The sequence below is a fragment of the Giraffa tippelskirchi genome, chromosome 10 (assembly GCF_054371585.1).
Source record: "Giraffa tippelskirchi isolate mGirTip1 chromosome 10, T2T-mGirTip1v1.2.pri, whole genome shotgun sequence".
NCBI lineage: Eukaryota > Metazoa > Chordata > Mammalia > Artiodactyla > Giraffidae > Giraffa > Giraffa tippelskirchi.
This window is the reverse complement of record NC_137284.1, coordinates 121,913,539-121,941,115: the sequence shown is the minus strand read 5'-3', so window position 1 is coordinate 121,941,115 and position 27,577 is coordinate 121,913,539. Positions and strand designations below refer to the sequence as shown.

Genomic DNA, 27,577 nt, shown 5'->3' with positions numbered 1-27,577 from the left:
CCGAAACCGGAAGTGAACCCCGAGCCAGGAGAAGGAAGCCGGTGCCGACCCGTCAGCAGCCGGCGGCGGCCTCGAGGGGCGGCGCTGCGCTGCTCCCTGCGAACCGGTATCGCGGCCAGGCGGGTGGCCGGCCCAAGGGCCCGGCGCCATGAAGCTGTACAGCCTAAGCGTCCTATATAAAGGCGAGTCCAAGACGGTGCTGCTCAAGGCCGCATACGATGTGTCCTCCTTCAGCTTTTTTCAGAGATCCAGGTGAGCGGGCCCAGAAGGGCGGCGCGGGGTCGGGGAGGCCCCGGGTCCGGGTTGGAGACCGCCCGGGAATCGAGGCCCGGGGCTTGGCCTCCCGCATTGGAGCCGGTGGCCTTTTCCTCGGCCTGCGGATTGTGCCTCTGAGAAAGTAGCCTTCTTTCAATCGTGAAAAGCCGTAGCCCATTCTGGATTGTAGTCTGTAATCAGGGTTTTTCAAAACTTCTGTCTTATAAAAATGACCGGGGGGCTTTGAAAAAGCCCAGATTCCCCCAGGTTCACGCCCAGTTGAGTTCCAGCAATCTGTATCTTAAACCAGCAACTCCCACTCAGTGGTTCTGACCCAGGAAGCTCACGTGCCACACCTTAAGCGCCACGTTTGTATTATCTGGCAGGGCTTTCCAACAGTTTGGTGTGAGAGTTCCTGGTACACTCTTTGATGTTACGGAGGAAGTCACTGAGGCCCCAGGAGATGGATACCAAACCAGCCAGGATTCCAACCCAAATTGTATGCTCTTTACGGTTGGGCTCTAGTGGTACAAAAGGGTTCTACAGTGAAGATTTGGAAGGAAGCATGGAGATTTTAGGGCTTACAAGCCTTTGAACATTTGCGAGGCACTTTAATGCAATCAAGTGTGTGTTAGAAGTACCACAGACACTTAACAGCCTGTTCGTGGGAGGGGTGGCAGTGACTCAGGCACAAAAGGAGAAGGACCCTACAAAGTCTGTGTCTGTGGTCACCCAGTCTCCAGGTCTGGATTGTTTTCATTACTTCAGTGAGGCTGTTTTGTTCTTGATGAGAGTGGCTTGCTGGGAGATCTCAAACAATTCCTCTTGTTATATTGTTGAAACTTTCTGTTTCTTTTTGGGTCCTTCTTGGTACTTAGCATTCTCTATCATAACCTCTAGTCTCTCTTCTGTGTTGCTGCTTTTCTGTGATGGAACTTTGGGTGTTAACTTGGTTAACTCTTGATTCTTTTCCTTTCTCTCTTTCCCCTACCCACATTTACTGACGATCTTCAGAGATTTCACTTTAGGACTTTCATCTCACTGGTTTTCGGTATCCAGAACAGTTTCAGATGATTAATACAACTGCAGTACTGTAGGGAAATCTCTACAAGTGTCTCTTAAAACAACACATAGTCCAGTTGAGCCCATTGTTTTTCTCATAAGACCTCCTCTCTTCTGTCCTGCCCACCTCATGATTACCAGAATGAGAACCTCAGACCTTCAAAACGTTTTCCAGCTTTTCTGGCTCTTGTGTGCAGAATGTCACAGTGAATGCAGTTCTTTCTTTGCCTAATTATAGTTCTACTCTAAGCTCTGTCTCTTTTTAGTTTTATTGCAAGGACTTCCTTATTTTCAGACTTTCCTCTAAGGGATTTTTCTGGTCCTATTCACTCTCTCAGGATATAATAATAACAAGTAATACTATGTGCCAGACATCATGCTAAGTGCTCATTTAGTCATCACAGCACGTCTCGATTTATAGACAAAGTGCTGTGCAGTAAGTCCCTTACCAGAGGTCACACATCTCGTAAGTGGTAGAGCTGGGATCCCAGCCAGGGAAGTCCACTGCAGACGTTGTGAGTCCTCACTCTGCTGCGTGGCTCTTGGTGTGATCTCAGGAGAGTATGAATCTGCTGGAACCAACTGTGGATTCCACCAGTCAGGACCCTGCGCTGACGGCCCTTTATATGACATTCCCAGTTAGAGGCTTCTTGTTAACTCTGGTTCCTCCAGCTGGACTGTTGTCACGTGTGACTCTTCCATTCTGGCCACATCTTTTTCTTGGGCCCATGAACCTCCTCCTCTCCCTCAGCCTTGGTACAAACCATTTTCCGTTTCCTTGTCTTGGCTGAGCCCTTGCCCTCAATTCCATCCCGAGTGTCCCGGGCCCATACCATGGATTAGCCCCAGCCAATCTGAGGCTAGAGCCAGCATTCACTGAGGATGCCTGTCGCATTGCAGGGTCCAGTGTGTAGCAGCTGCCATAACTTGACCGTGCATCCGCTGAACAGTTTTTGCCACTTAGGTGTCTCCGTCACAGATTTTATTTCTTCCCGCTTCTTGGTAGTTAGTGGAGCCTTGAGAACAGGAGCTGGCCTCTGCTTCTGCTGTGTCCCAAATCATACTTTGACCAAAATGTTAAATTAACTATAACCTGTAGAAGATTCCCCAGAATTCTGGAAGTGGGTTGTTTGGGTCTGCTCGGTAGCAAGCAGATGTGGTTTGAATGGTTGTGATGGTGTTAATTATCTGTATTCATGATCATCGACAGAGTGTTTATTGGTTCTTCCTGAGGTTGGGAAGGAAGGAATGAAACCAGGAAGCAATGTCTTCTTAGTGTATAAGCTCAGGGGTCACTTTGCATTGTGTTGGGGACAAGGTGACAGGAACAGGTAATATGTGTTGTGTTTCTTAGCGTTCAGGAGTTCATGACCTTCACAAGTCAGCTGATTGTGGAGCGTTCAGCAAAAGGCAGCCGAGCTTCTGTGAAAGAACAAGGTAAGAGGACCTACCACCTTGTAAGCATGTGCTGGCCCTGACGTGGTTGCCCCACCTCAGGTGGCTCAGAGCTCTGTCCACAGGAGGGGCCGCCTTGTGATGGAGAGAGCTCCCAGGACCACGATCCTCTGCTGGCTTCTCTCTTCCCTCCTCCTCCATTTCCTGTTACGCAAAATTCTGTGCCCACTGTTGGTATGTCGGTTGCTTGGTTAAATCACCCCCAAAAGCTTAGACTCGCTTGCTGTTAGGGTCTGCCTCTCTTGGAGCAGTAAGCAGCCTTCCTGCTTTGTCCTCTTTTGCCTTTGGAGTTGTTAACGTCTTAGAAAAGGATCTCCACCCAGCCCTGTTGAGGAAATACTGTATTCTGTGCTGCTTAGTGCTTTTGCCCAGGAACCTGGAGACCCCTTATTTTTCCTCATGACCTTAGTTTTTTCTTCTTCATGATTCAGGTTTCCTGTAAGAATTTTTAGTCATTTATTTTAGGGGCATTTGGTTAGCTATGTCATCTCTGAATCCTTTCCAAAGGACAAAAAACCATTTCAAGGATTGTGACTGTTTTGCAGAAGCCCTGTACAGGCTGTACCTTTTGATAATTCGATGACTTCACCACAGTCGTACTTGAGACCCCAGCCAGCAGTGGCTCATTTTTTTCTGGATGGGCTTTATCTCCTCCTCCCTCTCCTGCCCCGTCCCCACCAAGGCTCACCATAGTGGAGCAGGCTAGATTGCTAGTGAGGAAGCCTGGGGCCCTGACAGGTGATTTCCTGGCTTGAGCCGAGTTTTTTGTGTATATATGAAAACGGAAGCCGCTTAGCTTGTCCAGAGTTCCATCAGCTTGGGAGCAGAGCAGAGCACCTCTGAGGACTGCAGCTTCCAAAACACAGAGGAGCCTGACCTCGAGCTCGGGATGGGATTCGGACAAGCCCCCAGGGCTGTTTCCTGGGATGTTTCTGCGCCACTGGTGATCCTTCAACCCTGGCTTTGCGCACTGGGCCTTGGGACTTTCACTCACCCTGAAGCAGGTGTTGAGCCACACTGCTAGCAGAGCCCCTACACGTGCTGCCCTATGTGCAGGGCCTCACCGTAAACCTGGCTCAGAGCCGCTTTGTTGACCCAGAAGACAGAAGCCCAGCACTGTATCAGTCCAGCGGCTTTGAGGGGTGAGAAAGTCTAAAGCCCTCATGTCATCATCTTGTCTCCTTAGAATATCTGTGCCATGTCTACGTGAGAAATGACAGTCTTGCGGGAGTGGTCATTGCTGACAGTGAATACCCATCCCGGGTGGCTTTTACCTTGCTAGAGAAGGTGAGTTTGCAGCTTGGCTGGACTGTACTTGGGCAGACAGGCGTGGACTGGGGCCAGGAGTGACGTAAGGGATGAAATAGTGTGTCCAAAATGAGCCTGCTTGCAGCCTCCTCACTCTAAACCAAGAGACAGTCTGGGAGCCTGCTCATTCCTGTCTGTTTCATCCCGCCCTACCCCCACCCCCCCACTTATTTCTGCTTCTCATCCTGCTAGTGTCCCTGGGGCCACCTTGGCTCTCCTTGTCAGCCACAGAGTCCCAGCATCTCTCCTTCCCAGTGGAACCTTCTGGGTCAGCTCCGGCTGTGCTTTCGCCCCCACTCACTCCTCTTGCCCGCTCTGTTCCTGCTTCCGCCCTGAAAGTCGTGACTTTCAGTTCCTTCTGAGCCACACTAGGCTGCATGTTCTGCCCCATGACCCACCTCCCTTCTTCCCCTCCTCCCCTCTTTCAGGCCATCCCTGCACACTCCAGGCTCCTCCCCACCTGCCGCGCTTCTGCTCAAGGAGTCCCCCTGCTGGCCCATCCTGCAGTTACAGCGGCTCCTTTCCCCAGTGTGGGGCTGGTGCCTCCTCATTCTTCAGTGTGTTTCTTTGTGGTGCGGATGATAACTCCTCAAAGACCCTGCCTCCACATCCCCTAAAACACTCTTGCATATAAGCGCATGAAGTCTGGTGGCTGCTTAAATTCAAAGGACCTAATTACCTTTTTGAAGAATGTTTTGAAAAATTAAAGGTCCAATATCCTGTTTCCTGGAAATTCACAACCTGAGAAAAGTGGAAATCTGTAATTTGAATATCTAATAATTTATCATTCCCAGATGAGGTTCATATCAGGCTGGGCATACTTGGATTTTAATTCCAAGAATACTGAGGAAGAAGAACAGTGGACCTAGGTTTTCTCCCTTGCCATTAGCCATCCTCCTCTGCCTTCCGCTGTGGGTCCTGGGGTCCTGAGAGCCTCTTTCGGATGAGCACAGAGATGGGGCTGTTGTTGAGCTCCTCTGTCTTGCAGGTGCTAGACGAATTCTCCAAGCATGTCGAGAGGATAGACTGGCCAGTTGGATCCCCTGATACCATCCAGTACACAGGCCTGGACAGTCAACTCAGTAGATACCAGGTAAGGCGTAAAGGCTGTGAAACAGAAAAGCCAACGGCCCTGATGGTTGTGACTCTGGGTGATGTGGGGGTTGATGTCCTCCTGAAGATCGCAGGAACCCACATTAAGACCTGGAATCTGAGTTCCTAAGGCAGGCTTTTGCTTTTCCAGCATGTGTTTAAGCAGCCTGTGGTTTTAAACTTCTGAAAGTATATCCAGCTTGCTTGCCTTGTTTCCAGGCAGCCACTCCAGTCCTGACGTTTTTATTTTTGCTTCTTCCCTAGAATCCCCGAGAAGCTGACCCCATGACTAAAGTGCAGGCTGAATTGGATGAGACCAAGATCATCCTGGTAAGTAAGTAAATTAGGAGACCAAGTTCAGAAACTGAGAGGCAAAAGGATTTGCCAGCAGTCAAGCCCACGCAGCTGATGCTTGTTTTAATTATAGTCAAAGCACTTCTGAAAGTGGTGGTGGCCCACCTGTCCCTGTGCATCAGAAGCCTTGAAAGCCAGACTCACTCAGACAGCCACTCTGTGGTTCTGCCTCCATGATGCCTGCCTTAGCCTGACCCCACAGCCCAGCAGGTGCCTCCTTTTCAGAGTGTGGATTTCGGTGCAGACTGAGGCTCTCTGACTAAATACAGGTCCCAAATTGTCAGAAACAGGCCTGATTCAGAAGAGCAGGAACCTAGCATTTTATCTGAAATCTAGTTTGCAATTGCAGTTTTCTGCTTTTGTTTTTAAACTCTGAGCTACCTTTGGCTTTGGAATGGAAGTTAAGAAATGACAGTCTTCAGGCACCTCTCTGTCTTCTGTAATGTTTTTCCACGTTTCCTAACCAAGCCCTGTCTCTGCCTTCTGCTGCCTCAGAGCCTTAGTCTGTGAGCAAGCACACAGAGGCAGGGGACACACACGCACTGTCGTTCCTTGTCTCTCCATGGGTCCAGGTCACCCAGCCCATTCTGGCTGCGGTGGTAAAATCTAGATTACTAGTCACACTGCCTTTTATCCATCCCATTCATGTCTTGATCCAGTTAACTTTTTATGGTGGAAATCTGAGTTGCTTAGCTGTGTGTAGAGATAAAGGACATTTTTGCTCATTTCTCATTTTGTGCCATTTCATATGTCCAAACTTAGGGTCATGCCAATTGCCTCTGAGGGCCTTGCAGTTGAAGCAGTGGCCATCTGGGGTGTGGCAGGGCTAGGGGCTCCTGTGAGGACCTCCATTCCTCAAGTGTTTGAAAAGGGTCTGTCCGCACTAAGTGCAGAGGTGCCCTCACAAAGCTGATAGTGGTGAGATTTAGACACAGTTCCCCTGGGGGAAGCATGACACGGCTGTGCAGTAGGAATATGTGTGTGTAAATACGGGCTCAGGGGACCTCTCCTGGAGTGTGGCTATCTAAGCCTGTGCTTTGGAGGATTGGGGGGCAGTGCTTTATGTCCAGTTAGAACCTTCTAGATCCTTCAGGAAGGTCACTAGGCCATGTGTCCTCCATAGGTCTGGGTTGCTGTGTCTTGATGCTCCTATGTGGGGGAGGAGCCCAAAGGAAGCACTTTTCTATAACTAAGCTTCATGAGGGGCTGGCGTCTGCTCACCTTGTGAACAGAGCAAGGCATTCCTTTGTGTCTTTCCTCTTGTCCAGCACAACACCATGGAGTCTTTATTAGAACGAGGTGAGAAGCTCGATGACCTGGTATCCAAATCTGAAGTGCTGGGAATACAGTCTAAAGCCTTCTATAAAACGGTGAGTGTGGCCTGGCCGCTCCTGGGCACCCCTTCACTCGGCTCTCCCTGCCTCTGGGCTGCTTCCCCCCCTCCCCCAGCCTTCACAAGGTGAGGATGGGTCCTCCTCACCCTTGCTGTCTGAGGTATGCCACCTTCCCAAAGAGGTTCCAACACTTCTAATTTGTTCACTTGGACTTAAGTGTTTCACCGTTTGGGCAATAGGGGTGCTGCATTTACTTGGTCAACCCACACACGTTTGCTGTTGTGTGCCTTGGAGGGAGATGCCTGTGGGGTTAGGAGGTATCTGAACAGGAGGTGAGGGAGAAGGTAACAGAGGCCCCGTGAACCAAGTGGGTACCTCTCTGCTCTCTGAAGATATCCTTAGTAAGAAGCACCCGCATACTGTCAGATAGCTTTATGGGGAGTCAAGGCTGGAGCGAAGGAAGAGACATTCTTGTTCTTTATACTCAGCTAAACAACAGGAAGTTTCCTTCCTTACCGATAGCATTAATGGAAGGTGGACAGAATAATCTTGGGAGCGTGAACTACTTCTGGATGGCTTCCCTCCACATCTCTCTCCTTGGCAGTTCCAGAGCCCCTAGTAAAGCCAACTGGTCCCCTCAGAGCTCCCGGTTCTACATGTGCTGAGGTCCACCTCTTCAGCTCTGTTTTGTCTCTCAAGGCCCGGAAACAAAACTCATGCTGTGCAATCATGTGACGGCTGCCAGCAGAGGCCTCTGCGCTGGAATGTCGTCATCATTCACATCGGAACTACGGCCCCCCAGGAAGCAGAGCCACCTCGCAACAACCCAAGTGGGACAGACTCAACCTCGGCTTTGGAGCTCCTGGGAGAAACCGAAGGGTGGATGGGGACCTGAGGGTGGGGAACATTCAAATTCATATGTCTAGTTATTTTTGAAAAGATACTGAGGCCCCTAAATGTGTATTTGGGGGCCAGATGGAACCATAAAGCTCAGTGACTCCGTAGATGCTGCAGGGCTCGTTTCTAATCCCCTGAGAAGGATGTGGGCCCCTGACTTGTGCAAGGCCCATGGGAGGTTCAGAGCCAGCTCTTTGTGGATCTTCACATGTTTGGGTTTTGTCTGTACACTTAACTATTAACACTACAGGGAGCAGGGTGCCCTGACTCCAGGACTGGGGAGGGACAGCCACTGTGGGGCCGCAGTGGGCGTGGGGGCGGGGTGGGGGGCTCGGGCCAGTGCTTCCGTGTTGGGAGGAGACAGCTACTGGACTTACAAATTCTGAGACCTGGTTTGCATTCCTGCTGAGATTGACTTTGACTTTCTGCGGTACCCATCCAGCAAGCAAGTTCCAGAAAGAGCCCTAGAAGTTGGGGAGGGGGCTCTTGCCCTGACTTGCAGTTTGGCTTTGAGCATCTGGATCAGAGCACGTGTGCTGCAGTCTCGTGAATGGTTGTCACTTGCCTCTCTGATGACAAGAAAGACTGTCTGACAATCACCTGGGTCTTATGTCTTAGCAAGTGACCTTCACTTTGGCCACCATTACTAGGCACCAAGAGAAGATGTGGGCCAGCCTGGGGGCTCCCAACGTCTGCTTGTGGTCTGAGCTGCCCACACTCCAGCCCAGCCCCCAGCAGAAGCACTGCTGGGCACCACTATCCCGCCCCTGCCCCCGCCCCCAGCAGCATGAGGCATATGGCTCAGGCCCAGCCCTAAACACAGGTGCAGGGAGCAGCCCAGGAGGTTCCGGGCTCTTCTCAGCCTTGCTGGTCCCTCAGGCCATACTGCCATGTTGTAAACCACCTCCTAGTGCCCTGCTGCGCTTCCTGAGGACACAGGCTCAAGACACACTCTTGAGACTCAGTCTCCGTGGATGCCCCTGTTGGAGTGGTGTCAACCAGTGTGGCCGCGTCCTCCGGTGTCCTTCCCTGAGCCCTCTGTTTTTGCCCTGTTGAGGAGCACTGGCCTGACAGGAAGTGCCTGTGGCCCTGAATTCTCTGGCATGGGCCAAAAGTGGGATCTGCGTGGCCTCTGAGGACCCACCCTAAGAAGTTTACCTGCCAGCTGCCCGTTTTCTCTGGGCACCGTGCCGCCAGAGGACTTGGCCTAAAAGTAGCCTACCCATGTGAATTCTGCCATGTTTACCCCTGAAAGGCGCAGACCTGGCCTGCTCACTGGTCTCTGGGGTGGCCATGACCATCCCTTAGGGACGATTGAGAGTTGTCTGACTCCTCCCACTTTGGAGGGTACTGGGGTTGGGGGGTGGGGGGTGGCCAAGATTGGGAAGAGGGTGGCAAGGGTGGGTAGGGCTGGCCGAGACCTCTGCATCCACCCTTCCCCCAGCTCCTCTTGTCTTCTAATGTTAAGTCGTTTGGCAAAGTGTATTTTAATAACTGCTGCCTAACTTTTCTCTGTGTTCTGTTTGGAAGGTTCCTATCTGGATAAAGTTGTCTTTTGAAATTCCAAAATAGTCCTGTGCTTTGTTTTGGGCTTCCCAGGTGGCATTAGTGGTAAAGAATCCACCTGCCAATGCAGGAGACATAAGAGACACGGGTTTGATCCCAGAGTCAGGAAAATCCCTTGGAGTAGGAAATCACAACCCACTCCAGTATTCTTGCCTGGAAAATCCCATGGACATAGGAGCCTGGTGGGTTACGGTTCATAATCACAAAGAGTCGGACACAACTGAAGTGGCTAAGCACACAATGTGCTTTGAGCCACAGGGACCCCTTTCCATGGGAGCCCTGCCCCTCTTGCTGTGCCCCTGCCAAGTGTGGGGTCTGCCGTATCCTGGGGGGAGGCAGCCTCCACCTAAATGCCCTCATTCCCCTCCCCCCTCCCCACAGACCTTTCTAGCAGGAAGTGGAGGAGGGAGCCCCAGAGTGAGAAGTCCTGCTCTGAATCCTGTGACCTGGTCCTCACTGTACTGGAGAAACCACTTGGGAGGCTTCCTCAGCCACAGAGCCGGGGCCACACACCCAGAACCTCCAGATCGGAGTGTCTGCCTGGGTGTGGAGCGTCCTGTGCCCCATGGATCCTTGCAGGCTGGCGACTGATCCTAGTTTAGGGAATGTCCTCAGCAGTTGGTTGGTAGACTGTGAGTGCTTCTCACCTGTTTCATTGCTGGCCTGGGACCGACCTTGAGACCCCTGGAATAGGGAGTGGCCTGGGCATTTCCAGCTTTTCCTGCTCAGAGGACCCACTAGGGCATGGGCCCAGGGAGCTTTGCCCAAAGCAGGTGCTCTTTAAAATGACAGATGAAAGGCCCCTCGCTGACTTCCCTCTGCCTATCCTGCCATCTGCGCTGGGGAGGGGCCAGGGGACGGTTTCAGAGTGCTGGTCCACCTCAGGATTCCTGCAGGATCCCCAGCGGTGGTGGGGTGGGGCTGTGGCCGGTGCCCAGAGGGAGGCCTGGGCTGGAAAGCCTCCTCGGATTACAGCTGATAGGTGAGCAGAGCCCTAGATACTGTGGTGGTGGTGATGACTCCTCTGCTCACTGGCTCTGTCCTAGATTCTCTGCGCAAGCTCTCCGATGTGCACTGGTGCTTCCCGGGCAGCCCTCATACCCGCCTGCACACCTGACAGCCTCTGCCAGGTACCACCCACAGGGCCAGGAAGCTAGCCTCCTGGCCCATCTGAAGGTATCTGCAACCAGATGCCAAGGCTGAACAAGGAGGCCTATTGTGCCCTAGTGGACAGGACTGAGCGGGTCTGAGGCAGCACCGCCTCATCAGAAGTCACTTGGACCCGTTGGGTGTGTTTGGTGTATCAGTTTGTTTGGAAGCCCGTATTTCTGTCCTGAGAAAGCTTAAGGCGTGAGGTACAGACAGCGGCACCTGGGGACCAGGTGTAGAGGGGAGGCTGCCCATCTCAACATGAGGGTGTCTCTGGGGTGTCAGCAGGACTGCTAGGCACTGCACAGGAGGGAGGAGGGCATGAAGCCTTCGAGGGGCCAGTGGAGCACAGGCAGGTCCCAACAGCCCTTGCCTGGCAGGGCCTAAACATGTGCAGCCGTGAGGGAAGATGTTCATAGAAGCAGATGGCCTTGCATCCATGTGTCCATGCAGCTGTGTGGCCCCATGGCCGCGTGGTCAGAAAGCCGTGGAGTCAGGCGGCCATATGGCTATGTGGTCAGGCAATCAGACAGGTTGGATGGCCATGTGGTTAGGCAGGCACGCGGCCAGCACTCACTCAGACAGTGCAGGCCGAGAGTATTCCCAAGGAAGGCCCAGAGGCTTTGTATCCCTGTGGTGTGGGGGTGCAGTGGGCGACTGGGTGCCGCGTCCCTCCCTCCATGTGGGGGGTGAGCTGCAGAGGGAAGGCTGGTGGGGAGCACCTGGCTCTGCCCACCTGGGCCCTCAATCCCCTCAGTCTGGGGCCACTTGGGAGCCTCTGTACCTGGCATCTCTCTGTCTCCCAGGTCTCAGCTCTGGGCTTCTGCTGTTCGGGTCTCCTCACGGAGCCTCTCCAGGCCATGTGTCATCTTTGCAACTCTGCTGTGTCATCTTGGCATCCCAGAAGCCACCACTCCTGCTCCTGGCGTCAGTGTCTCATGTCCGTGTGCTGTCCACACAGCCCAGCGTGCAGGCCCACAGGAGCAGCCCCGGTGGCTGCAGGTACCAGGTGTCCCAAGCAACACGCACAAAGACCAGATAGGTGGAGGGAGAGAATGGACAGGGCAGCAGGGCTGGGGCCTGGAGCTCTTCCCATATAGATGTGCCCTCCCGATCTAATCTTCAGAGACCGCTAGAGTGACCAGAGGTTGGGGGGTCCTAGGACTCAAGGCGTCATTTTTGTTTCCTGTGTCTGGGGCTAACAGAGGCCTTGGGAGGACCAGGGAGGAGGGTGGGAGCAGCTGGCAGAGTTTGACCTGCAGCCTCATGGAGGGGCCCCACCTGGGCGTGCCGACTACCCGAGATGGGCTTGGGAACATCTGGCCTAGGGCTTCTGCAGCCTGGCCAGCCCAGGGCCCACACAGCAGGGCCTCGAGGGACCTGCCTAGAGGAGAGGGGTCGGCTAGATACTGGCAGAGAGCCCCCAGATACACTTGAAGCAGTTTGTCCTGTTTTCCATTTATTTGCAGTTTCCCGAGACAGAACAAAATAATAATTTTGTACACTTACAAGGCTCAGAAAGAAAAGACAATGAAACTCAGCAAAAAGAGAGAAGAGGAAAGGCCGGCCAGCACCGCGGGCAGCCGACCCTCTGCAGGGCGGGCCGGCCGACGCCGCCACACCGCAGACATCTAGCTAGAAGAGCGGGTGTGGCTTGCTCATGAGGGGTCATGCAAAAGAACTCTCCCCCAGAAAAAAAAAAAATCCCCAAATTATCCCAGACAGGCAGCTCCCTGGAGAGGATGGGTGAGCGGGGAGAGGAGGGGAGGAGGCCCCAGGAGGTGAGGGCAGCCTGGCTGCACACTGTCCATGGCGAGCCCTGCCACTGCCCGAGGACCAGGGAGCCCTGCAGATGTTTACCCTGTGTCCATGGGTGGGGACGGCTGTCCTGAGCACAGCTGCAGACAGGCAGGTGAGCGTCCACTCTGAGTGTCTGTCCATGGACAGTCCCCCTTGGAGACCAGCATCCTGTGTCCTGTTCCCCACTCTGGGCCCCTCCCTTGGCTTGTGTGGGGGGAAGTTAAAGAAAATCCTTGTTGAAAACAACATGAGTTGAAGGGGCAGATATTGGGGTGGGGGGTGCATCCTGCACCTCTGGGATCACGGCCCCTGACCACCCCCCGAGTATAGCCCAGGAGGCCAGATCATACCCACCCCCATGCCCGGCCAAACGCTTTCAGCTCTCTCTGCCACCACTTGGCCACGAGGCTCATCCCAGAGGCTCACCAGAGTGCCCACCAGCACACAGGGGGACCCGCCTCCCCACCTCAGGGTCCCTGTTGCTCGCAGCCCAGTGCAGCCCTCTGCTCCCTGCTGCTCTGGCTCAAACTCTAAAAGCGCAGCCTCTTCAGCAAACACTTGCCTGGCCTCTGCCTCGACCTGGAAGCCAGAAACACCCGCCCAACTCTGACCCCTCTCTCCTTTCTGCCCCACACCTACATGGGGACGGGGAAGAAGGTGGGCAAAGACGGAGAGGTACCCGAGCAGAAGAGAGGCCAGCCCAGGGGTCCCTTCCTCAGCGGGCTGCTGCCAGCACTGTCCTCTCCCATGTCTCCTGCCAGGTGTGAGATCTGAAACTAAGGTGTGCCTCCCTGCAACCCCTCCCCCAGTGCACCTCCCTGGCCCCAACTGGGCCAGAACTGGATCCCTGGGCCTCCTTGGATGGCTCAGCACCCTCCCAGAGAAGCTGGCCCAGTCTCTGCACTGCTCACCCACGCCGGGAACACTGGGAGCCCACATCCACACCTTCTCGGGGAAGAGAGGAGGGAAGGGAAGTGGGAGGGAAGACAGCCGTGCTCAGGCCCCCTTGCCACCCCCCCAGCCCTCCCCCAACAACACCTGACACTCCTGACCAGGAGCCATGCACGGCAGGGAGGATGCAGACTTCTTGGGGGGTGGGCACCACCTAGCAAACACTGTTCCTCAGGCGGCAGGCCCTGGTGGGCAAGTTCATTCCCCCAGCCAGTCCCCGGAGGAGGCCAGGAGCGGACAGACACGTGGAGCTTGGGTGGGGTGCGGCCAGAAGGTTCGAAGCCCCACAAATGCCAGTGATTTTTACAGCTTTTTCCCTTGTTTAGTTTTTTTTCCATTTCATCGACGTCAATTTTGTGTGTGTGGTTGTCGTTGTCATCTTGTTTTTAAAAAGAAATCACATCTGGTCTTGGTTTTCTGCAGACACAGGCACCAGGGGAGGAACGAGGCAGACACAAACATGCGACAGGCAGGCCGTGCGCCCGAGGGCAGCTGGGCTCCAAACACCGAGTCTGTCCCGTGGTGAAACCAGCCGCAGCAGCTCTGAAACAGAGCGGGCGCCAGGGCGGGCAGGTCAGCTCTGGGGGCAGCTCTCCGTCTGAACTGGGTTTGGTGGCTGCTAGGTGGGCACCTGCAGGGCTGCCCTGAAAGGGGCCTGGAGACCCTGACCCAGCACCCCTACTCCCCTAACACCAGGCTTGCCTTACGCCCAGGAACCTGCTGGGCCACCCCTTCCAGCTGCCGCCCCCCAGGCTGCAGCCCCCCAACCCCGGGCTGCGCTCCCCTCCCCCAGGGTCTCACCTTCACTGCAGCGGGGCCACGGGTGCCCCCGAGCAGTGGAAGTGCACGTTCTGCCATTTGCCATCTCGGCGATGCCACACGCGGGTCTCCTCGGACTGGCTGGTGCGGGGCCGGCCCTGCCCGTCGATATACTGCGTGAGGCGGATGTAGGCGATGCAGGCGGCGTCCTCGCCGATGACGTGCACATGCGGGTTCAGGATGGTTGTGTGGATCGGCTTGCTGTTCTTGGCGAGCACTGCAGGCGGGCAGGGGCTTGGCATTGGGCCTCCCCTCACCCAGCCCCTCTACCAGCCCAGCCTCCTCCCCCAAGAGCACCATCTGGCTCCCTCTCTCTGTCCCCGTGTGTCCTCGCCCCTCATCCCTGTGGCCTGGGGGTTTCTGCCACAGAGAGCGGAGCAGTGGCCGGCTGACCCTGAGTACAGCGGGGACAGGGCTTCCCTGGGCCCCTGACTGGGGGTCCGTGGGCTCTCCAGGGGCACCTGCCCTCTTCCCTGCCCCCCCGCCCCACACTCACAGTTCTCAAAGTAGAATCTGTGGAAGTCCATGCCTTCAACCAGGTTGCCCAGGGCTTCAGGCTCAAATGAGGTCAGGCCTGGGTCGCAGATTTTCCTAGGGGGCAGACCCAGGTGAGGAGGGGCCCCTCAGAACCGGGTGCTTCCATCCAGCCCCCTCCCTGTGGGGAAGTCCTCCAGGTCCACCCTCCACCCCCCACCCCAGGACAGGCCGGGCGCCCCGACTCACGCGTAGGCCTCGAAGTCACCATTGTTGACGGCCTCGATGAGCTGCTCCGTGATCTTGATGATCTCCTGCTTCCGCGCTGCGGGGAGACAGCTGCGCAGTGACCCACACACCACCTGTGCCCACCCGGGAGGGTCCGGGCAAATTATCCTGCCCCCATCCCCATCTCAAGGCTGCCCAGCTCAGACTGCTCCCTTCAAGGCTACCCACAGCTTCCCTGTTTCCAAGTCCAACGAGCTTCCATCTTGTTTGTCTTAAATACAGTATCCCTGAATGACAGACATACTGCATCCATAGCACTACCGGTCTGGAAAATGCAGGACGAGGAAGCAAAGCCTGCCCAGACCACCCTGCATGCCCAGTGCCCCCGGCCACGTGCCCTGCGCCCTCAGCAGGGGATGACCCTGTGACACTGTGACCAGCCTTCCTGGCTCCTGCCCCCCAGGCATTGCTCTCTAGTCCTCCGTGCACCCAACAGCTCTTGGGGGGCAGGTGTCCACTAGGGGCCGGCTCACAAAACAGGGAGGGGATTGGAGGCTGCAGGGCCACGCCTCTGTGCGAAGGCCAGGAAGCAGAGCCCAGTGGAAAGCTGAGCGTGGGCCTCACTGCCTTCTCTCCATGGAAGCCCACAGACTGCTGACTGGCCTCCCGCTGCCTCCTGCCTCCACTTGTTTGTGGTCCTGGGCCCCAGGCCAGTCCTCTGGCATCATTCTTCCATCCTGCACCCTCCACCTGAGGCCCTGGGCCGGCAGCCTTCTCCAGGTTCCTGCCCACTTGACCTCTGGTCCTAGACTGACCCAGTCCCTGGGGTGCTCGCCTGGGGGCCCTCCTTTATCTCTTTAACTACCGTTTATTTTCAGGCTACATATTTTAAACATGTGGAAGAAGCACAAAGAATAATATAGCCCACACTCTGCTGGTTCACATCTAAACAATTTTCAGGTTTGCTTTAGATTTCTTCCAAAGAGAGAAAAGCTTCCACATAAAGATGCAGGTGCCTGTGTTCCCTTGAATCTTGTTCTACACTCACTCTCCCCAAAGAAGTACCATCCTGAGTTAGGTGCTAAAGCACTCCTATGCAGATACATCGACACCCAAAGGCACAGAGGAAACACACACACATGCACGTGTGCACATAGCCACGGACACACCCACGCATGGTGATTCCGTAACGCAGTAACACGCCAGCAGTAAAACCCAGTCCCAAGAAGCACACCGAAAGCAGCACCCCTGTTCTCTCCACAGCCCCTCCCCAGTCACTGCCATGCCAGCCACACATCTGTGCACCCTCACGTGGGTGCTCGTGTCCTCTCTGCTCCCCACAGTACGTGGGGACCACAGGCACTCTGCAGGGCCACTCCTGTGGATGCTCATCCCTGCTCAACCAAGCCTAGGGCGTCTGTCACTCCCCAGTGTCCAGCTGCCAGTGCAGCTGGGCTCAGTACACGCGTGAGTTGATCCATGGCCTACATTCCCAGAGTGCAGGTTGCCAGCTCCCAAAGGGTGCACATGCCCAAGGCCCTCCCATCAGCACCTTCAGCTGTCTGGGTGTTCCTTTCTCCCAGGCGCTCAAATGGGAAGTGGACAGAGCCCACGGCAGGAGATGCTGCGTGTGAGCAGGGGCGTGCCCATGTGTGAGCTGGCAGCCTGGGTCGTGCAGCACCGGCTCTGGACAGTGGCTGCTGGGTGAGCTCTGTGACACCTGAGGGGTCCAGTGCACGCACACGCATGCATGTATATGTGTCCCTTCGTGCACATGGGTGCGTCCTTGTGTGTGTGTCTGTAGCGCATGTGCACACCAACCTGCCAGCACACATGCGCTTCCCCTGTTCAGAAGAGACCCTCTCTCTGCACTGGCTGTGCTTCTGCTGGCTCCTGTTTCTGTTTCTTATAGAACTCCATGTCTGGAGGTAACAGGGTTTGGGCTTCAGGCTGTCTCTGCAGAACCCAGGCGCCCGCTGGACGTTGGCCTCCAGGAAGGGGGCCCAGCTGCCCTGATGCCCCCGTCCCACCCCGCAGAGCTCTGTCCCAACATGACACGTGCGGGTGGTCCCTGTCCTCACCTGCTGGATATTTCCCACCTCCTTCGGCACACCCACTTCCTCCTACGCCCACCCCATAACACAGCTTCTCCCCTCTCAGTGCTTCCTCCACAGCCTGCCCACCTCTCAGCCCTCTGCCTGGGCATTTCCCAATTCTGGGCGGCCCTCTCTTCTCTGGGACCTCATCAACCCCCAACCCCAGTTCACCTGTCATCTTCCTGGAAGTGGCCTTAAGCCTCAGGCTCTGATCTCCCACTGCAGCCCAGCTCCCCCACTAGATGCCACCCCGAGGGCCAGGGCCCCTGGGCTTGTCTGATCGCAGCACCCGGCGCCTGCCCTTCCCGTCCCTGCCCTGGGCGGCCGGTCACCCTGGACCCCGCTGCCTCCCTCCTGCAGCACCACGTCCAGCCCCTGCTCAGGAGCACCCACCTCCCACTGTGAGCCACTCTGCCAGCTCCAGGCCATCCTGCTAATCTCGCTGAGGGGACATCTACACATCCGACATCCCAGACACTTGTCAATCCCCCTCTTGACAGACAGTGTGAGCTGTCTCCCCTCCCAACGTGAGCCCTCAGCCGACGACCTCGCAGCTGGAATTGAGAGACCTTTTTTTCTGTTTTGATTCCCCAAGCACTCTGATTTTATAGCCACCCTACTGCACCGTGGTAAGTGGGCTGAATTTCCACTTGATGAGGTAATATTGAGTATTTTTAAACAAGTTGTAATTAAAAATGGAGTCAGTGTAAAAAGAAAGTATTAAGTAAATAGAGCTCTAAGGTTACAGAACACATTGCAAAGTCTGAAGTTTGGGAAACAGCCCCCACGCCCATTCTGCAGATGGGAAAGCTGAGGCTGCACAAGCCCAGCCACAGCCGAGGAATGAGCCAGACATTCCTGACCCATGGAGGGACTCTGCCCTCTCCTTCCTTGCCATACAGAGCAATCCTGTCTCCCCAGGTGACACACTACACAAAGGGACTCCTGGCGGGGGTGGGGGGAGGGCTGGTTATCAAGGACAACCTGCCCCCACCAGGCAACTCCAGAAACACAGCTATGGTGCATGGGCAAGAGTCTGGCTTGGGAGAAGTCCCAGAGTTGAACTGTAGCCCTGCATCTACTCTGGCTCTCTTGGGGAGAGCTAACAGGCCAGGGAGGCCCAGACACTAGCAAAGGGTCCAGGGGGACCCTAGTGACCCCAGGTGGACCCCAAGCAGCTTCAGGGGCGTCAGGACGTCCCCAGCCACACCAGAGAGGCAGCTGCACAGGATCAGCCTGGATTGTGCATAATCCCCGATTATGGAGAACTCAGGGCGGGCCAATGGGCACAACCGGTTTACCACTGAGACAGCTGGCGGGTTGGCTCCGGGAAAGGAGGCTGCTCATGACCCAGCCCAAGGATGGCCCTCTGCAGCCGGACCTCTGCGCCAGTGGGGGCAGTCCCTGGTCCCAGAACTGGGAAGGGGGGCCACTCCACTCTGGCATTCACCCACTTGGCCCACTGAGTGCCAGAACTCACCCCGAAGTGGCTACTCAGAAGTCCCTTCTCCAGGCTGGCCCTACCTGCATCCCTTCACCCAGGATCCCCACACACAAGGGAGCTGGTTGCTGGGAACCCCAGGTGGGAGGGCAGGAGGTAAGAGGACCCCTCTTTCTGAGGGACACTGATAGGGGCCGCCCCTCCTCTCGGTGCCCTCCCCCCAGCACTCTGTCCCTCCCCTGCACCCTGTAGGCCCGGCCACATGTGCCAGGAGCCCAGGCCCTGAGGTCCCCTCCACTCAATCCTGGTCACAGCCCCTTCTGCGGCCCCACCTCCCAAGTCAGGCTCAGGACAGAGCCCTAAAGGGGCAAGCCTGTGCTGTGCCTCCCCCTCCTCCACTCTGTCAGCCTATCCTTGGAGCTCCCCACCTGGGCCGGGCATGCCCCAAAGGTGGGTCATGGCCTTGGGCTGGGGTCACATTGCAGGGGACCCCTAGGACACAACCCTCCACATCTGCTACCCTCAGCTTCGTTATCTGTGAAACTAGGGTCCAGGAGGGTCCTGGATTTGGGGGCACGGAGGCCTCTAAACTCGAATAAGACCCCGCACAATTGGGGACGGGCACAGGCTCCGCTGTGTGCCCACCAGCGAGACTCTGCTGTCTCACCTCTGAGATGCATTTCCACTTCCTCTAGCAGAGCCTGAGTTCAGGCCACAGCCCCCCACCCCCAGCCTCCCCCTCTGCTGCCAGGGCCTCCCTCCCACCCATCCACCCCCGCCCTGGCCCCCAGGCATGGCTGGCAGGAGTGGGCGGGGGTCGGCACCCCCACACCCCGGCACTCACCCAGCCTCTCCCCCGCCATGCCCGGGCCCCGGCCCTGAAGCAGCCTCGCCTCTGAGAGCCCGCCCGGTGTCTCCCTGGAGGAGGGGGTGGCTGCCGCCCTGGGATGTCATCCATCCCTGTAAGCGATACTGGTGAGCAGTCGGCAGACGGGCTGCAGACGGCAGCGGTGGCTCCTCCCTGCCCGGGGAGGCGGGGAGGCGGCCCAGCCCAGCGCCCATCCCCAGCCAACCTCCCCCGCGCCCTAGACTCACCAGCCAGGGCCACCCCAGATGCACGCGCCCCATCCTCACTACCACTATGCAAGAAACCTGCAGCTCACAGCCCCTGGGAGGGAGGCTCTAGTTCAGGGAAACCTGCCTCCTGCTTCTCTCCCCACAGGTGCGCATCTTTAGCCGAGTGGCAGCTTTGGGTGGAATTTCCTGGGTCCCCCACCCAAGAGCCGACCCCTTCCCAGAGCCAGGGGGTGGTGCACCGCAGCTGGAGGTCTCCACACCCGAGAGGCCCCAGGAGCAGCCAGCGGGCCACTCAAGGTGCTACTTACACGGGGTGAGTGGGGGGCCTGGGAGAGCCGGAGACGGGCAGGGTGGGGGGCCCTGGGCTTCTGGGGTCCCCGAACCCCTCCTCACCGTGTTCAGGATGTCAGAGATCCTGGGGGCTGGGGTGGAACAGACGAGACGTGAACACGAGGCAGGCGGGGGACACGCAGGAGAGAAAACCTATGGGCTGATGAGCCAAGCCAGAGAGAGTGGGGGGGACGGAGGGGTCATGAGGGGACATGGGGGACAGAGAGGGATGGAGAAGGGATGTGGGGGGTGGAGGGGGGCGTGAGGGACGGGGGTGACAGAGAGGGGCGTGGGGGACGAGGGGGAAGCTTCAGGGATGTTCAGGCAGCTGCACCTGTCTGACCAGGTCGGGGTGGGGAAAGCTGCTGTGGGCGGAGGGTGCCCTCCATGAAGGGCAGCCTGGCCTGGGAGAGGAGAGAGTAGTCCCACACAGGTGGGCGCCCCTAGGTGAGGACAGGATGGGTGAGCGGAGGAGTGCACAGGACGCCCGGCCCCTCTGGACAACCAGTTCTGCAGGGAGGCCGGGCCCTTTCTTCTCCCTTGAAACCCACAGGCCTGTGGTCGAGAGGATTTCTGTAACAGCTCCTCATGCCTAGATGCCCGGCGTGGGGCCCATATGAAGTCAGCGTGACTGACAAGATCATGGCCCATGGCCCAAGGGGCAAGGTACATGGCTGCTCCGGGTCTGGGAGACCCTCAGGGAGTGAGGTCTGGGGCTGGACAGCAGTGCAGGGAGCCGTGTGGGAGGTGGGGGCGGGGGAGCCGGGGGAGAGCTGCCTTGCGGAGTTAGCACGTGCGCCCCCTGACGCCCAGCCAGGCTGGACACTTAGCCAGGCCTCGGCAGCCTGGTCCAGGGGCAGCTGAGGCCGTGCATGGCAGGATGCGGGAGCCACTTGGCAGCAGAGGCAGCAGGCCTGGGACACTACTTACTTGGGGTGGGCAGGGGGCCCTCGGCTTCTGGGGTCCCCGAGCCCCTCCTCACGGAGCTCAGGATGTCAGAGATCCTGGGGGCTGGGGTGGACAGGAGCAAACATGTGAGGAGGCGGCGGGCCAGGCTGGTGGAGAGGAAGCAGACCTCCCGCTCTCTCCCGCCCCAGGGCCTGTCTCAGCACCAAGGAGCCCCGGCCCTGAGACCCCCAGGCCAGTGGAGAAGGCCCGGCTTGAGGGGCAGAGGTGCTGGGGAGCTGCATTGGGGGGCTGTGAAGGGCAGGCTGGTGCCTGAGTTTGGCTGGCCCTTGGCCCTTGAGCGAACCCTCAGAGGAACTGCCGGCCCCTCCAGGAGACCCCCACAGCAGCAGGGCCCGGCTACTTACATGGGGTGGGCAGGGGGCTAATGGGAGCCGGAGATGGGCAGGGCAGGGAGCCCTCGGCTTCTGGGGTCCCCGAGCCCCTCCTCACGGAGCTCAGGATGTCAGGGACCCTGGGGGCTGGGCAGACAGACGAGATGTGAACACAGGTAGGTGAGGACACGCAGGAGAGACGAGGGGGTGCAGGAGGATGAGAGGAGGCTAAGCTGAAGAATCACACGGTGGGGTCCAGGGCTCCTGAGGCACCGACCATCACCCCCGTGTGCCCAGGGCTGTGAGATCACAGCAGATGTGTCAGGAAGACACAGGACCACCTGCAGGACTGGACCAGGAGTGGGAGGGTTGTGTACAGTGCCCGCCAGGACCAGCAGAGGGCAGGCCTGAGCCCACTGGGGCTTCTCTGCATCTGATGGATGGCATAGCTGAGGCTGAGATGCCCCTGGCCCCTGCCCTGTGAGGCCCTTCAGGCATCTGCCGACCATCTCCCAGCCAGACAAGGAGTTGGCATGAGGCTGGGTGGCTGGCCCTCTCCCCTGGACTCCTGCAGTCTCGGGCTGTCTCAGGCCCCCGCCTGGTTGGGACGAGGGCAGACGTGCGAGGACAGGGCCTGGGGGAGATCTGTGTGACCTCCAAGCTCCATGCCGATGGCTCAGGGCCTGCAGTCTGGGGAAACCACACGAATGTCCACTTGCTCTACATCCAGAGGCCAAAGCCTTGTGCTCGCTCACTTCCACTCTGGGGCAGGGGGGGATACTCAGGACAGGGTCACTGCATCTCCCACCACCGGCCCAGCGCTCATCTACGTAGAGTGTGGCCGAGAGGCGGGCTCCCCAGGCAGGGGCCAGTCACCTGGCCTAGGTGGAATGAAGACCAGATCCCCTCTCTGGGGCAGCTGAGAAAGCTGAGGGTGCAAGAGGGGCGCCAGGGTGAGCACACAGCGCCGGGCACCCTGGGGCATTGGTGGGGCACAGACAGAGCCTGAGCCAGCTCAACCTGGGATTCCTGAGTGGGGAACGGAGCGCACGTCTCTGCAACCTGCCCCCCAACAATGAGCCCAGGAAATGCCCCTTGGTGCCCATCCACGTATCAACTGCCAGCTGGGTAGGCACAGGTTTAAGGACCTTTGAGAGAAGAAACAGCAAATTCAACCATGAAAACTGGGTGCACAGCCCCCAGAGCAACTTGGGAGCCCATGCAGAGAACCGTCCCATCCAGGGCAGTGGCTTCCACGCTGGTCAGGGCACCCAGGTCCGCCAGGCTCTGCTTGGATGCTCTGCCCAAGACTGACCAGTGCCAGTCTGTACCCAGGCTCAGGTGGGGCTGTAGCCCTGAGCAAGTCAGCCCCTCACCGCAGGACGTGGCCTTTGCTGTCCCAGAGCCCACCCTCCAGTGGCCTGCCCCCAGCTCCGCAGGCAGGGAGGTTGGATACCTTTTGTGTCTTCATCTTCTATGGTGGTGTGGGTGCTGTCGGAGGACTCCTGTGGAGACATGGGGAGGCAGTGGGTCAGGACGTGGCCTCTGCCCCCACGGGGCCCAGACCCCAACCCCAAAATCCCACAGGCAGCAATGGAGCTTCACGCCAGGCCCAGGGGTCACCCATTTCCAGGCCGGGCCACCCACATCCCCAACAGCTGAGGACCCCAACTTCCCCTTCTGCCAATGAGACACACCCAGTGGAAAGATTAGCATGCTCAGAAGACACTCTTTTAACAAGATGAAAACTGTTTTGGTTTTTTTTTTTAATTCCCAGACTCCTGGGGAAGCAGGAAAGCATCCACAGCCTGCCCACTTTGGCAGACTGGGCGGAAGCTTCCAGTGGGTCCTCGGGAAACTTGACCTGGCCCAGTTAGAGTACGGCAGCACCATACCTCCTCCCCAGGTCTGGGCCATCAAGCCAGGCCTGGCTTTACCTCTCAGGTGGCCTGAAGGGCAGAGAGGTAGCCCCAGCACCTCCTCCCTCACCCCTGGCTAGCTGCCCTTCAGATATAAAACCAGATGCCCTCCACCTGTGACTGAGTTCCCAGAAAGCTTGGTTGCTTCTCAGAAGGAATCTCCCCCAAAGCCCCCTTACTGGACACTGCTCTGGGCCCTGGGCCAGAAATGGGGGGGTCTACTGGTTGTAAGATCAGGGCCCACATCACAGAATGTTGTCTCAAGGCCCCTTGCAGGGAAAGGGAAAGCAGGGCTCTCACCCCAGACACCGGGTCCCAGGCACACCTATCCCTGGCCTGAGTCACAGTGGACACCCAGGCTCTTCCTAGCACCTCGAGGCTGGGTCAGCCCAGATGCAGTGGCCCATGGCACCCCTGTCCTGGTCCGTGGCCGGGATGTGCGGGGACCCTTTGAGGATCTCAGGCCCAGGTGGAAGTCTGGGTGGGGGTAAGGTAGTGAGGTCCTAGAAATGCAGCTGGGCTGCCTACCCAGCTCTCCCACCACCCCAGAAAGCCAGCCCCTTCCCTGGCCGCAGGGTGAAGATGCTGATGGGATGGGAGTTGATGCCAGAGCAGAGAGGAGGAGCAGGGGAGGGATCAGCTCAGCAGGAAGCACTGGGTGCGGCGGGCAGAGGTGAGCAACTGGTGAGGGCAGGAGGGTCTGTGATGCCCCCCTCCTCCTGGCCCCACACTCGGGGGGCACGCAAGGCAGCCCCCATCGGCCCTTCTCCCCTGGAACACCCAGCCCTTGGCCACACACTGCGAAGGACACCCAGGCTCTTTCTGGCACCCTGAGCCTCTGAAGTGGGCCCTGCCTTCGGCTGCTCCTGACCAGGCTGGGCCTGGCCACCCCCAGGGCAGGATGGAGAGGGTCCAAGAAGTGGACCCCACTCAGGAAGGGAGGAAGCCCAGGCTCCTTTGTCTGCCGGGGACTTGGTACAACCGTGCCTCCAAGGGCGGTACCTGGGGCTTTTCCCCAAAGAAGCAGCCCGTGGACTTGGGGGCTCTGTCCTGCCTCGAGCGGAGGGCAAGTCACAGTACACCTGTCTGAGCACAAATGCTTCCCCACGGTCAACATCCCAGACCTTCCCCAGGGCCGGGGGTCTGCCTCCCAGCTGGGCAGACGCCCCCAAGAGGGTGGCGAGGAACGCGCAGTACCTTGATCCCGTCCACTGGGTTATGAATGACGGTGGTTTGAGGCTCCTACAGAAGAAGGAAGCACAGAGGAAGGAAAGAGTGCAGTGAGAAGAGGAGGAGAGCAGAGGCCCCCCCGGCAGGAGCCTGGGAGAGGAGAGGAGAGGGTGGCAGCAGAGCAGGATGGAGGCAGATGGCCAGCAGGGAGTGGAGCAGCTGGAGAGGGACCTGGGGCGATGTGGATGGAACGAGCAGACCAGCCTGGGGCCTCGAGCGCAACAGTGGCTGGAGGCCGATGCAGAGAGTGGGACTGAGGGCAGGGGTGAGAAGCCGCACGCTGGGGTCCCTGCCTCGGGCGCTCTGCCCTCTCCCTTTGCTGCCGGACCTCCTGCCCGGCATGGGCAGGGCACAGGGTTAAAGATGTCATGGGGTGGGGGTGGCACATGGGATGGACGGGTCCAAGATGGGGCTGACTGTGAGGCCGGCGTGTGGGACCCTTCCCTCCTGGGCCAAGGCCACCTCCAACACCTGCACTCGCTGTGGATGTCCGTTTGGCAAATCTAGCCTCCCCACGGGCCATCCAGGGTTCACTCCCAGAAGCAGGGCCTGAGGCCCGTGGGGACACCAAGTGTACTTTCAGCAAACTCGAGACCTGTGGACCAGCAAACCGCAACCTCTTGGGATTGCCTGCTCTACACGAGACGCCATAGGCACACAGCAGCCTGGGCAGGAGGGCCATGCTACTGGCCACAGCCCTACACCACCAGTTCCGTTCCCTGGACAGGACCCTCCAGATGAAGGCTGGAGCTGGTGGGTCCCTGTGATCTCATGTCTACCCACCCCTCCCCATCAGGGGAACCCCTGAACCCGCCAGGCAGCCACAGGCCAGCACAGCCATAGATGCGTGTCTACCTGTACCCACCTCGGCCCTGTAGGACACGGACTCTGACAGGGAACACCACGGCTGCCACTGCCCTAGACCCGACAGCCACTGCTAGGCTGTCACCAGGGAAAGCCAAGGGGTCTCTGTCTCCCTCCAGATCACTGGGTGGGCTCTGAAGCTAAAGCCAGACTCACCCATTCTCCCTGGGGAGAAACCCAAACCCGCCCCTCCCAGACAGTGCATCCCTGCAGCACCCAGGAGAGGGGCTGGCAGTCTGTCCCCACTCCCAGCCTGAACCATTCCCCCTGCAGAGCCAGCCCCGCTGAGTTCCCAGCCCGCCTCCTGAGAACAGGGGAACCAATCGAGGTTGGTGCCTGGACCCTGGGTCTCAGTCTCACTGGACCCCTGATGGTTCCCACTGCTGACCACAAGTCAGCAGGGGCCTGTCCGCTGCACCCGAGACGGCTTCCCTGGTACTGCATGAACTGGGGTCTTCCCTCTCCCCCACATCGCAGGGCAGAGGGGCTAGAAAGGCTAGGTGTTGTCTGTCAAGAGACAGGCTGGGAGCCAGACCCTGGCTTTACCCCAGGCCTCCTGACAGGGGCCACCACACAGCCGGGGTACAGGAGAGGATGGCCAGGAAGTGGGGGGCAGAGGGGTTCAGTACCAAGGCGGCTGGAGGAAGCGTCCCCTTGGGGCTGGTGGCGGCTGCACTGTTTTTGGTGCTATTCGTCTGAGGCTGCAGAGAGAGGAAGAGAGGCCATTAGGGAGAGAATGAGGGCTCACACCCCTTCCTCGAGATGGGTGAGGCCCAGAGGAGCTTTGGAGACTGGGCCATGATGCAGGCTGGGGCAGGGGGCCAACCACTGCCCCCTGGGCCAAGCCAGTGCCTCACCTTAACTCCATCTGCTTTCTTGTTGAGTAAACTCTTGGCTGCTGCATTGGAGAAAACAGACATGGTGAGTGAGGGGCCTGGCTCCCACTGCAGCCCACCCACTTGGCGTGAGGCAACCTTGGGCGCCTGCAAGGAGACCAGGTCCCCAAGATCGAGTGAGCGGGCCACCCCAGGTCCCAAAGCAGGGTGGCTTCTGCCACCTGGGGCCTGCTGGGGGCAGAGCAGGTCTGTGCCCAGTGCTGAGCAGGGCCACCCTGCGGGCGGCCTGGCCAGGGCTGCCTGAGGACCCTCGTCCCCAGGACAGGGGCTTCCCCCAGCCCTCCCCCATGACCTTGGAGGACACCAAGAATTTTCCTCCCACCTGAGACCACAGCTTCCAGGCGGGCAGCACGTGGGATCCCCTAAAAGGAGGGCAGGGCACTGCCCTCGCCTCAGGTGAAAACACAGGACAGGGCAACAGGTTGGGGTGGTGGGTACCTCCCGGTGATTCTCCATGTTCTCAGGCAGGGATAAGCGGGCTGTAGCTGGCCACTCACATAGGGAGGGACTTGTCCCAAGCCCAGGTGCCTGCCTGCTCTCAGCATCCCAGACCCCCTCCCTCGGCAGGCAGCATTCAGAGCTCTGCCCCCACGGCCAGGCCCCAGGCCATGCCTCTCGGTTCAGAGCACGCACACACGGGGCAGCCTCGCTCTCCCTCCTAGTAGCCCCTTGGGCCACTTCTTGGCCTTGCTCTGGCAGCACTGACAAGGCCAACACGGGCCTCCGTGCCCATCCACCAAGGACCTTGAGCTCTGAGTGAGGGCAAGAGGAGGACACACCTGGAGGAGGGTCCAAAAGGCCACCTGCACCCCAGGGTCCCACCACCTCTCAGATGCGCAGCAGACGGCCCATCTCACCCCAACCTTCCACCCCACCCAAGAGGTCAGGATGGCCCACTCGGCGACTCCGCCTCTCTGTACACCGGCTTGAGAGGCCCTGACCTGCCACACCCCCACAGGCCCTCAGCCTCCAGCGCCTGCCCCCTCCGCAGCGGTTAATTTTAATCACAGAATTTAAAAAAAAAAAAAGAAGAAGAAGAAGTCAGCTTACCTTATGGAAAAGGAAAGGTGAGGAGAGGAAGAGAGGGAATGAGGAAGGAAGGAAGAGAGAGAGAAAACAAGATTTGTAGAGGTTCAGGCAGGCAGCGCAAGTCTGCAGCCCAGGATTCAGCGGCTCCTGCCTCGCCCTCCCTGCCCACGCTCACGCCAAGCGGTGCCCCAGGACGGCCGGTGCAGGTTAGAGAAGCAGCCCGGGTCAGACGCCGGGGGCAGGGTCCCTTGCCCCGGAAGAAGGTGGCACAGCCCCCATGGCCGGCTCCGAAAGCTCTGGCTAACCAGCCCTGAAGTGAGGGCTGCCTGCTTAGAGGGACCAGGGAGCCCCAGCAGGTCTGTGGGGGGACACTTTGCTGCTGGGGACATCCCTGGAGACCATTGACTCCGGACGGCACATCAGAAAGACTGGCACTCAGACCCAGAGGGATGCAGCAGTTATCAAAGTGGGCCCGCTCCCCACCAGCAACATCCGCATCACATAGCCTGGGCTGGCCACAGACCTCCTGGGTGGGCTCAGTTTAATTGTTCATTTGCTCTGGGGAATCCTGATGCTGTTTCAGTTTGAGAACCACTGATCAATGTCCCCAGTAGGGTGGCCAGGCCAGTCCCCGGCTGCTGGGCCCCCACCTGCTGATGGCCTTTTCCTGT

At 58.2% G+C, this 27,577-nt stretch overlaps 2 protein-coding genes across 20 annotated transcripts in view; one reads left to right on the top strand and one right to left on the bottom strand.

The window, feature by feature from the left end:
* Positions 1–26: 26 nt before the first annotated feature.
* YKT6 (YKT6 vesicular SNARE protein) lies at positions 27–9,326 on the top strand. Of its 3 annotated transcripts, none has more exons than XM_081535281.1 (7): positions 27–252; positions 2,679–2,754; positions 3,959–4,059; positions 5,069–5,173; positions 5,437–5,502; positions 6,795–6,896; positions 7,560–9,326. In XM_081535281.1, exons 2-7 carry the CDS (start codon positions 2,685–2,687, stop codon positions 7,593–7,595), a joined length of 480 nt encoding a protein of 159 aa, XP_081391407.1. In that variant the 5' UTR covers positions 27–252; positions 2,679–2,684; the 3' UTR covers positions 7,596–9,326. The 3 variants fall into 3 exon arrangements, with proteins under 3 accessions (XP_081391407.1, XP_081391406.1, XP_081391408.1); XM_081535280.1 differs by having other exon boundaries at positions 2,672–2,754; XM_081535282.1 differs by lacking the exon at positions 6,795–6,896 and having other exon boundaries at positions 2,672–2,754.
* Positions 9,327–11,914: 2,588 nt separating this feature from the next.
* CAMK2B (calcium/calmodulin dependent protein kinase II beta) overlaps positions 11,915–27,577 on the bottom strand; it is a 92,719-nt gene continuing 77,056 nt past the window's right edge. For 4 of the 17 annotated variants that reach the window (XM_081535271.1, XM_081535267.1, XM_081535262.1 and 1 more), the window contains 11 exons: positions 25,839–25,876; positions 25,611–25,682; positions 24,085–24,129; positions 22,425–22,473; positions 21,002–21,115; positions 20,619–20,699; positions 19,667–19,780; positions 14,766–14,841; positions 14,539–14,633; positions 14,025–14,259; positions 11,915–13,766 (listed from right to left, as the gene is read on the bottom strand). In XM_081535271.1, coding sequence (XP_081391397.1) covers positions 14,027–14,259; positions 14,539–14,633; positions 14,766–14,841; positions 19,667–19,780; positions 20,619–20,699; positions 21,002–21,115; positions 22,425–22,473; positions 24,085–24,129; positions 25,611–25,682; positions 25,839–25,876 — 917 coding nt within the window. In that variant the 3' untranslated portion in view covers positions 11,915–13,766; positions 14,025–14,026. Of the gene's footprint in view, positions 13,767–14,024; positions 14,386–14,503; positions 14,634–14,765; positions 14,842–19,666; positions 19,781–20,618; positions 20,700–21,001; positions 21,116–22,424; positions 22,474–24,084; positions 24,130–25,610; positions 25,683–25,838; positions 25,880–27,577 lie in introns of all 17 variants that reach the window. The other 13 variants (XM_081535270.1, XM_081535266.1, XM_081535268.1 and 10 more) reach the window with 9 other exon arrangements.

Bases quoted from the DNA above. Each gene is read 5' to 3' on its own strand.
- YKT6 (XM_081535280.1), top strand. From the start codon at position 149: ATGAAGCTGTACAGCCTAAGCGTCCTATATAAAGGCGAGTCCAAGACG. The intron at 5,174-5,436 runs GTAAGGCGTAAA...CTTCTTCCCTAG, and splicing joins GTCAACTCAGTAGATACCAG to AATCCCCGAGAAGCTGACCC. The intron at 6,897-7,559 runs GTGAGTGTGGCC...TTGTCTCTCAAG, and splicing joins CTAAAGCCTTCTATAAAACG to GCCCGGAAACAAAACTCATG.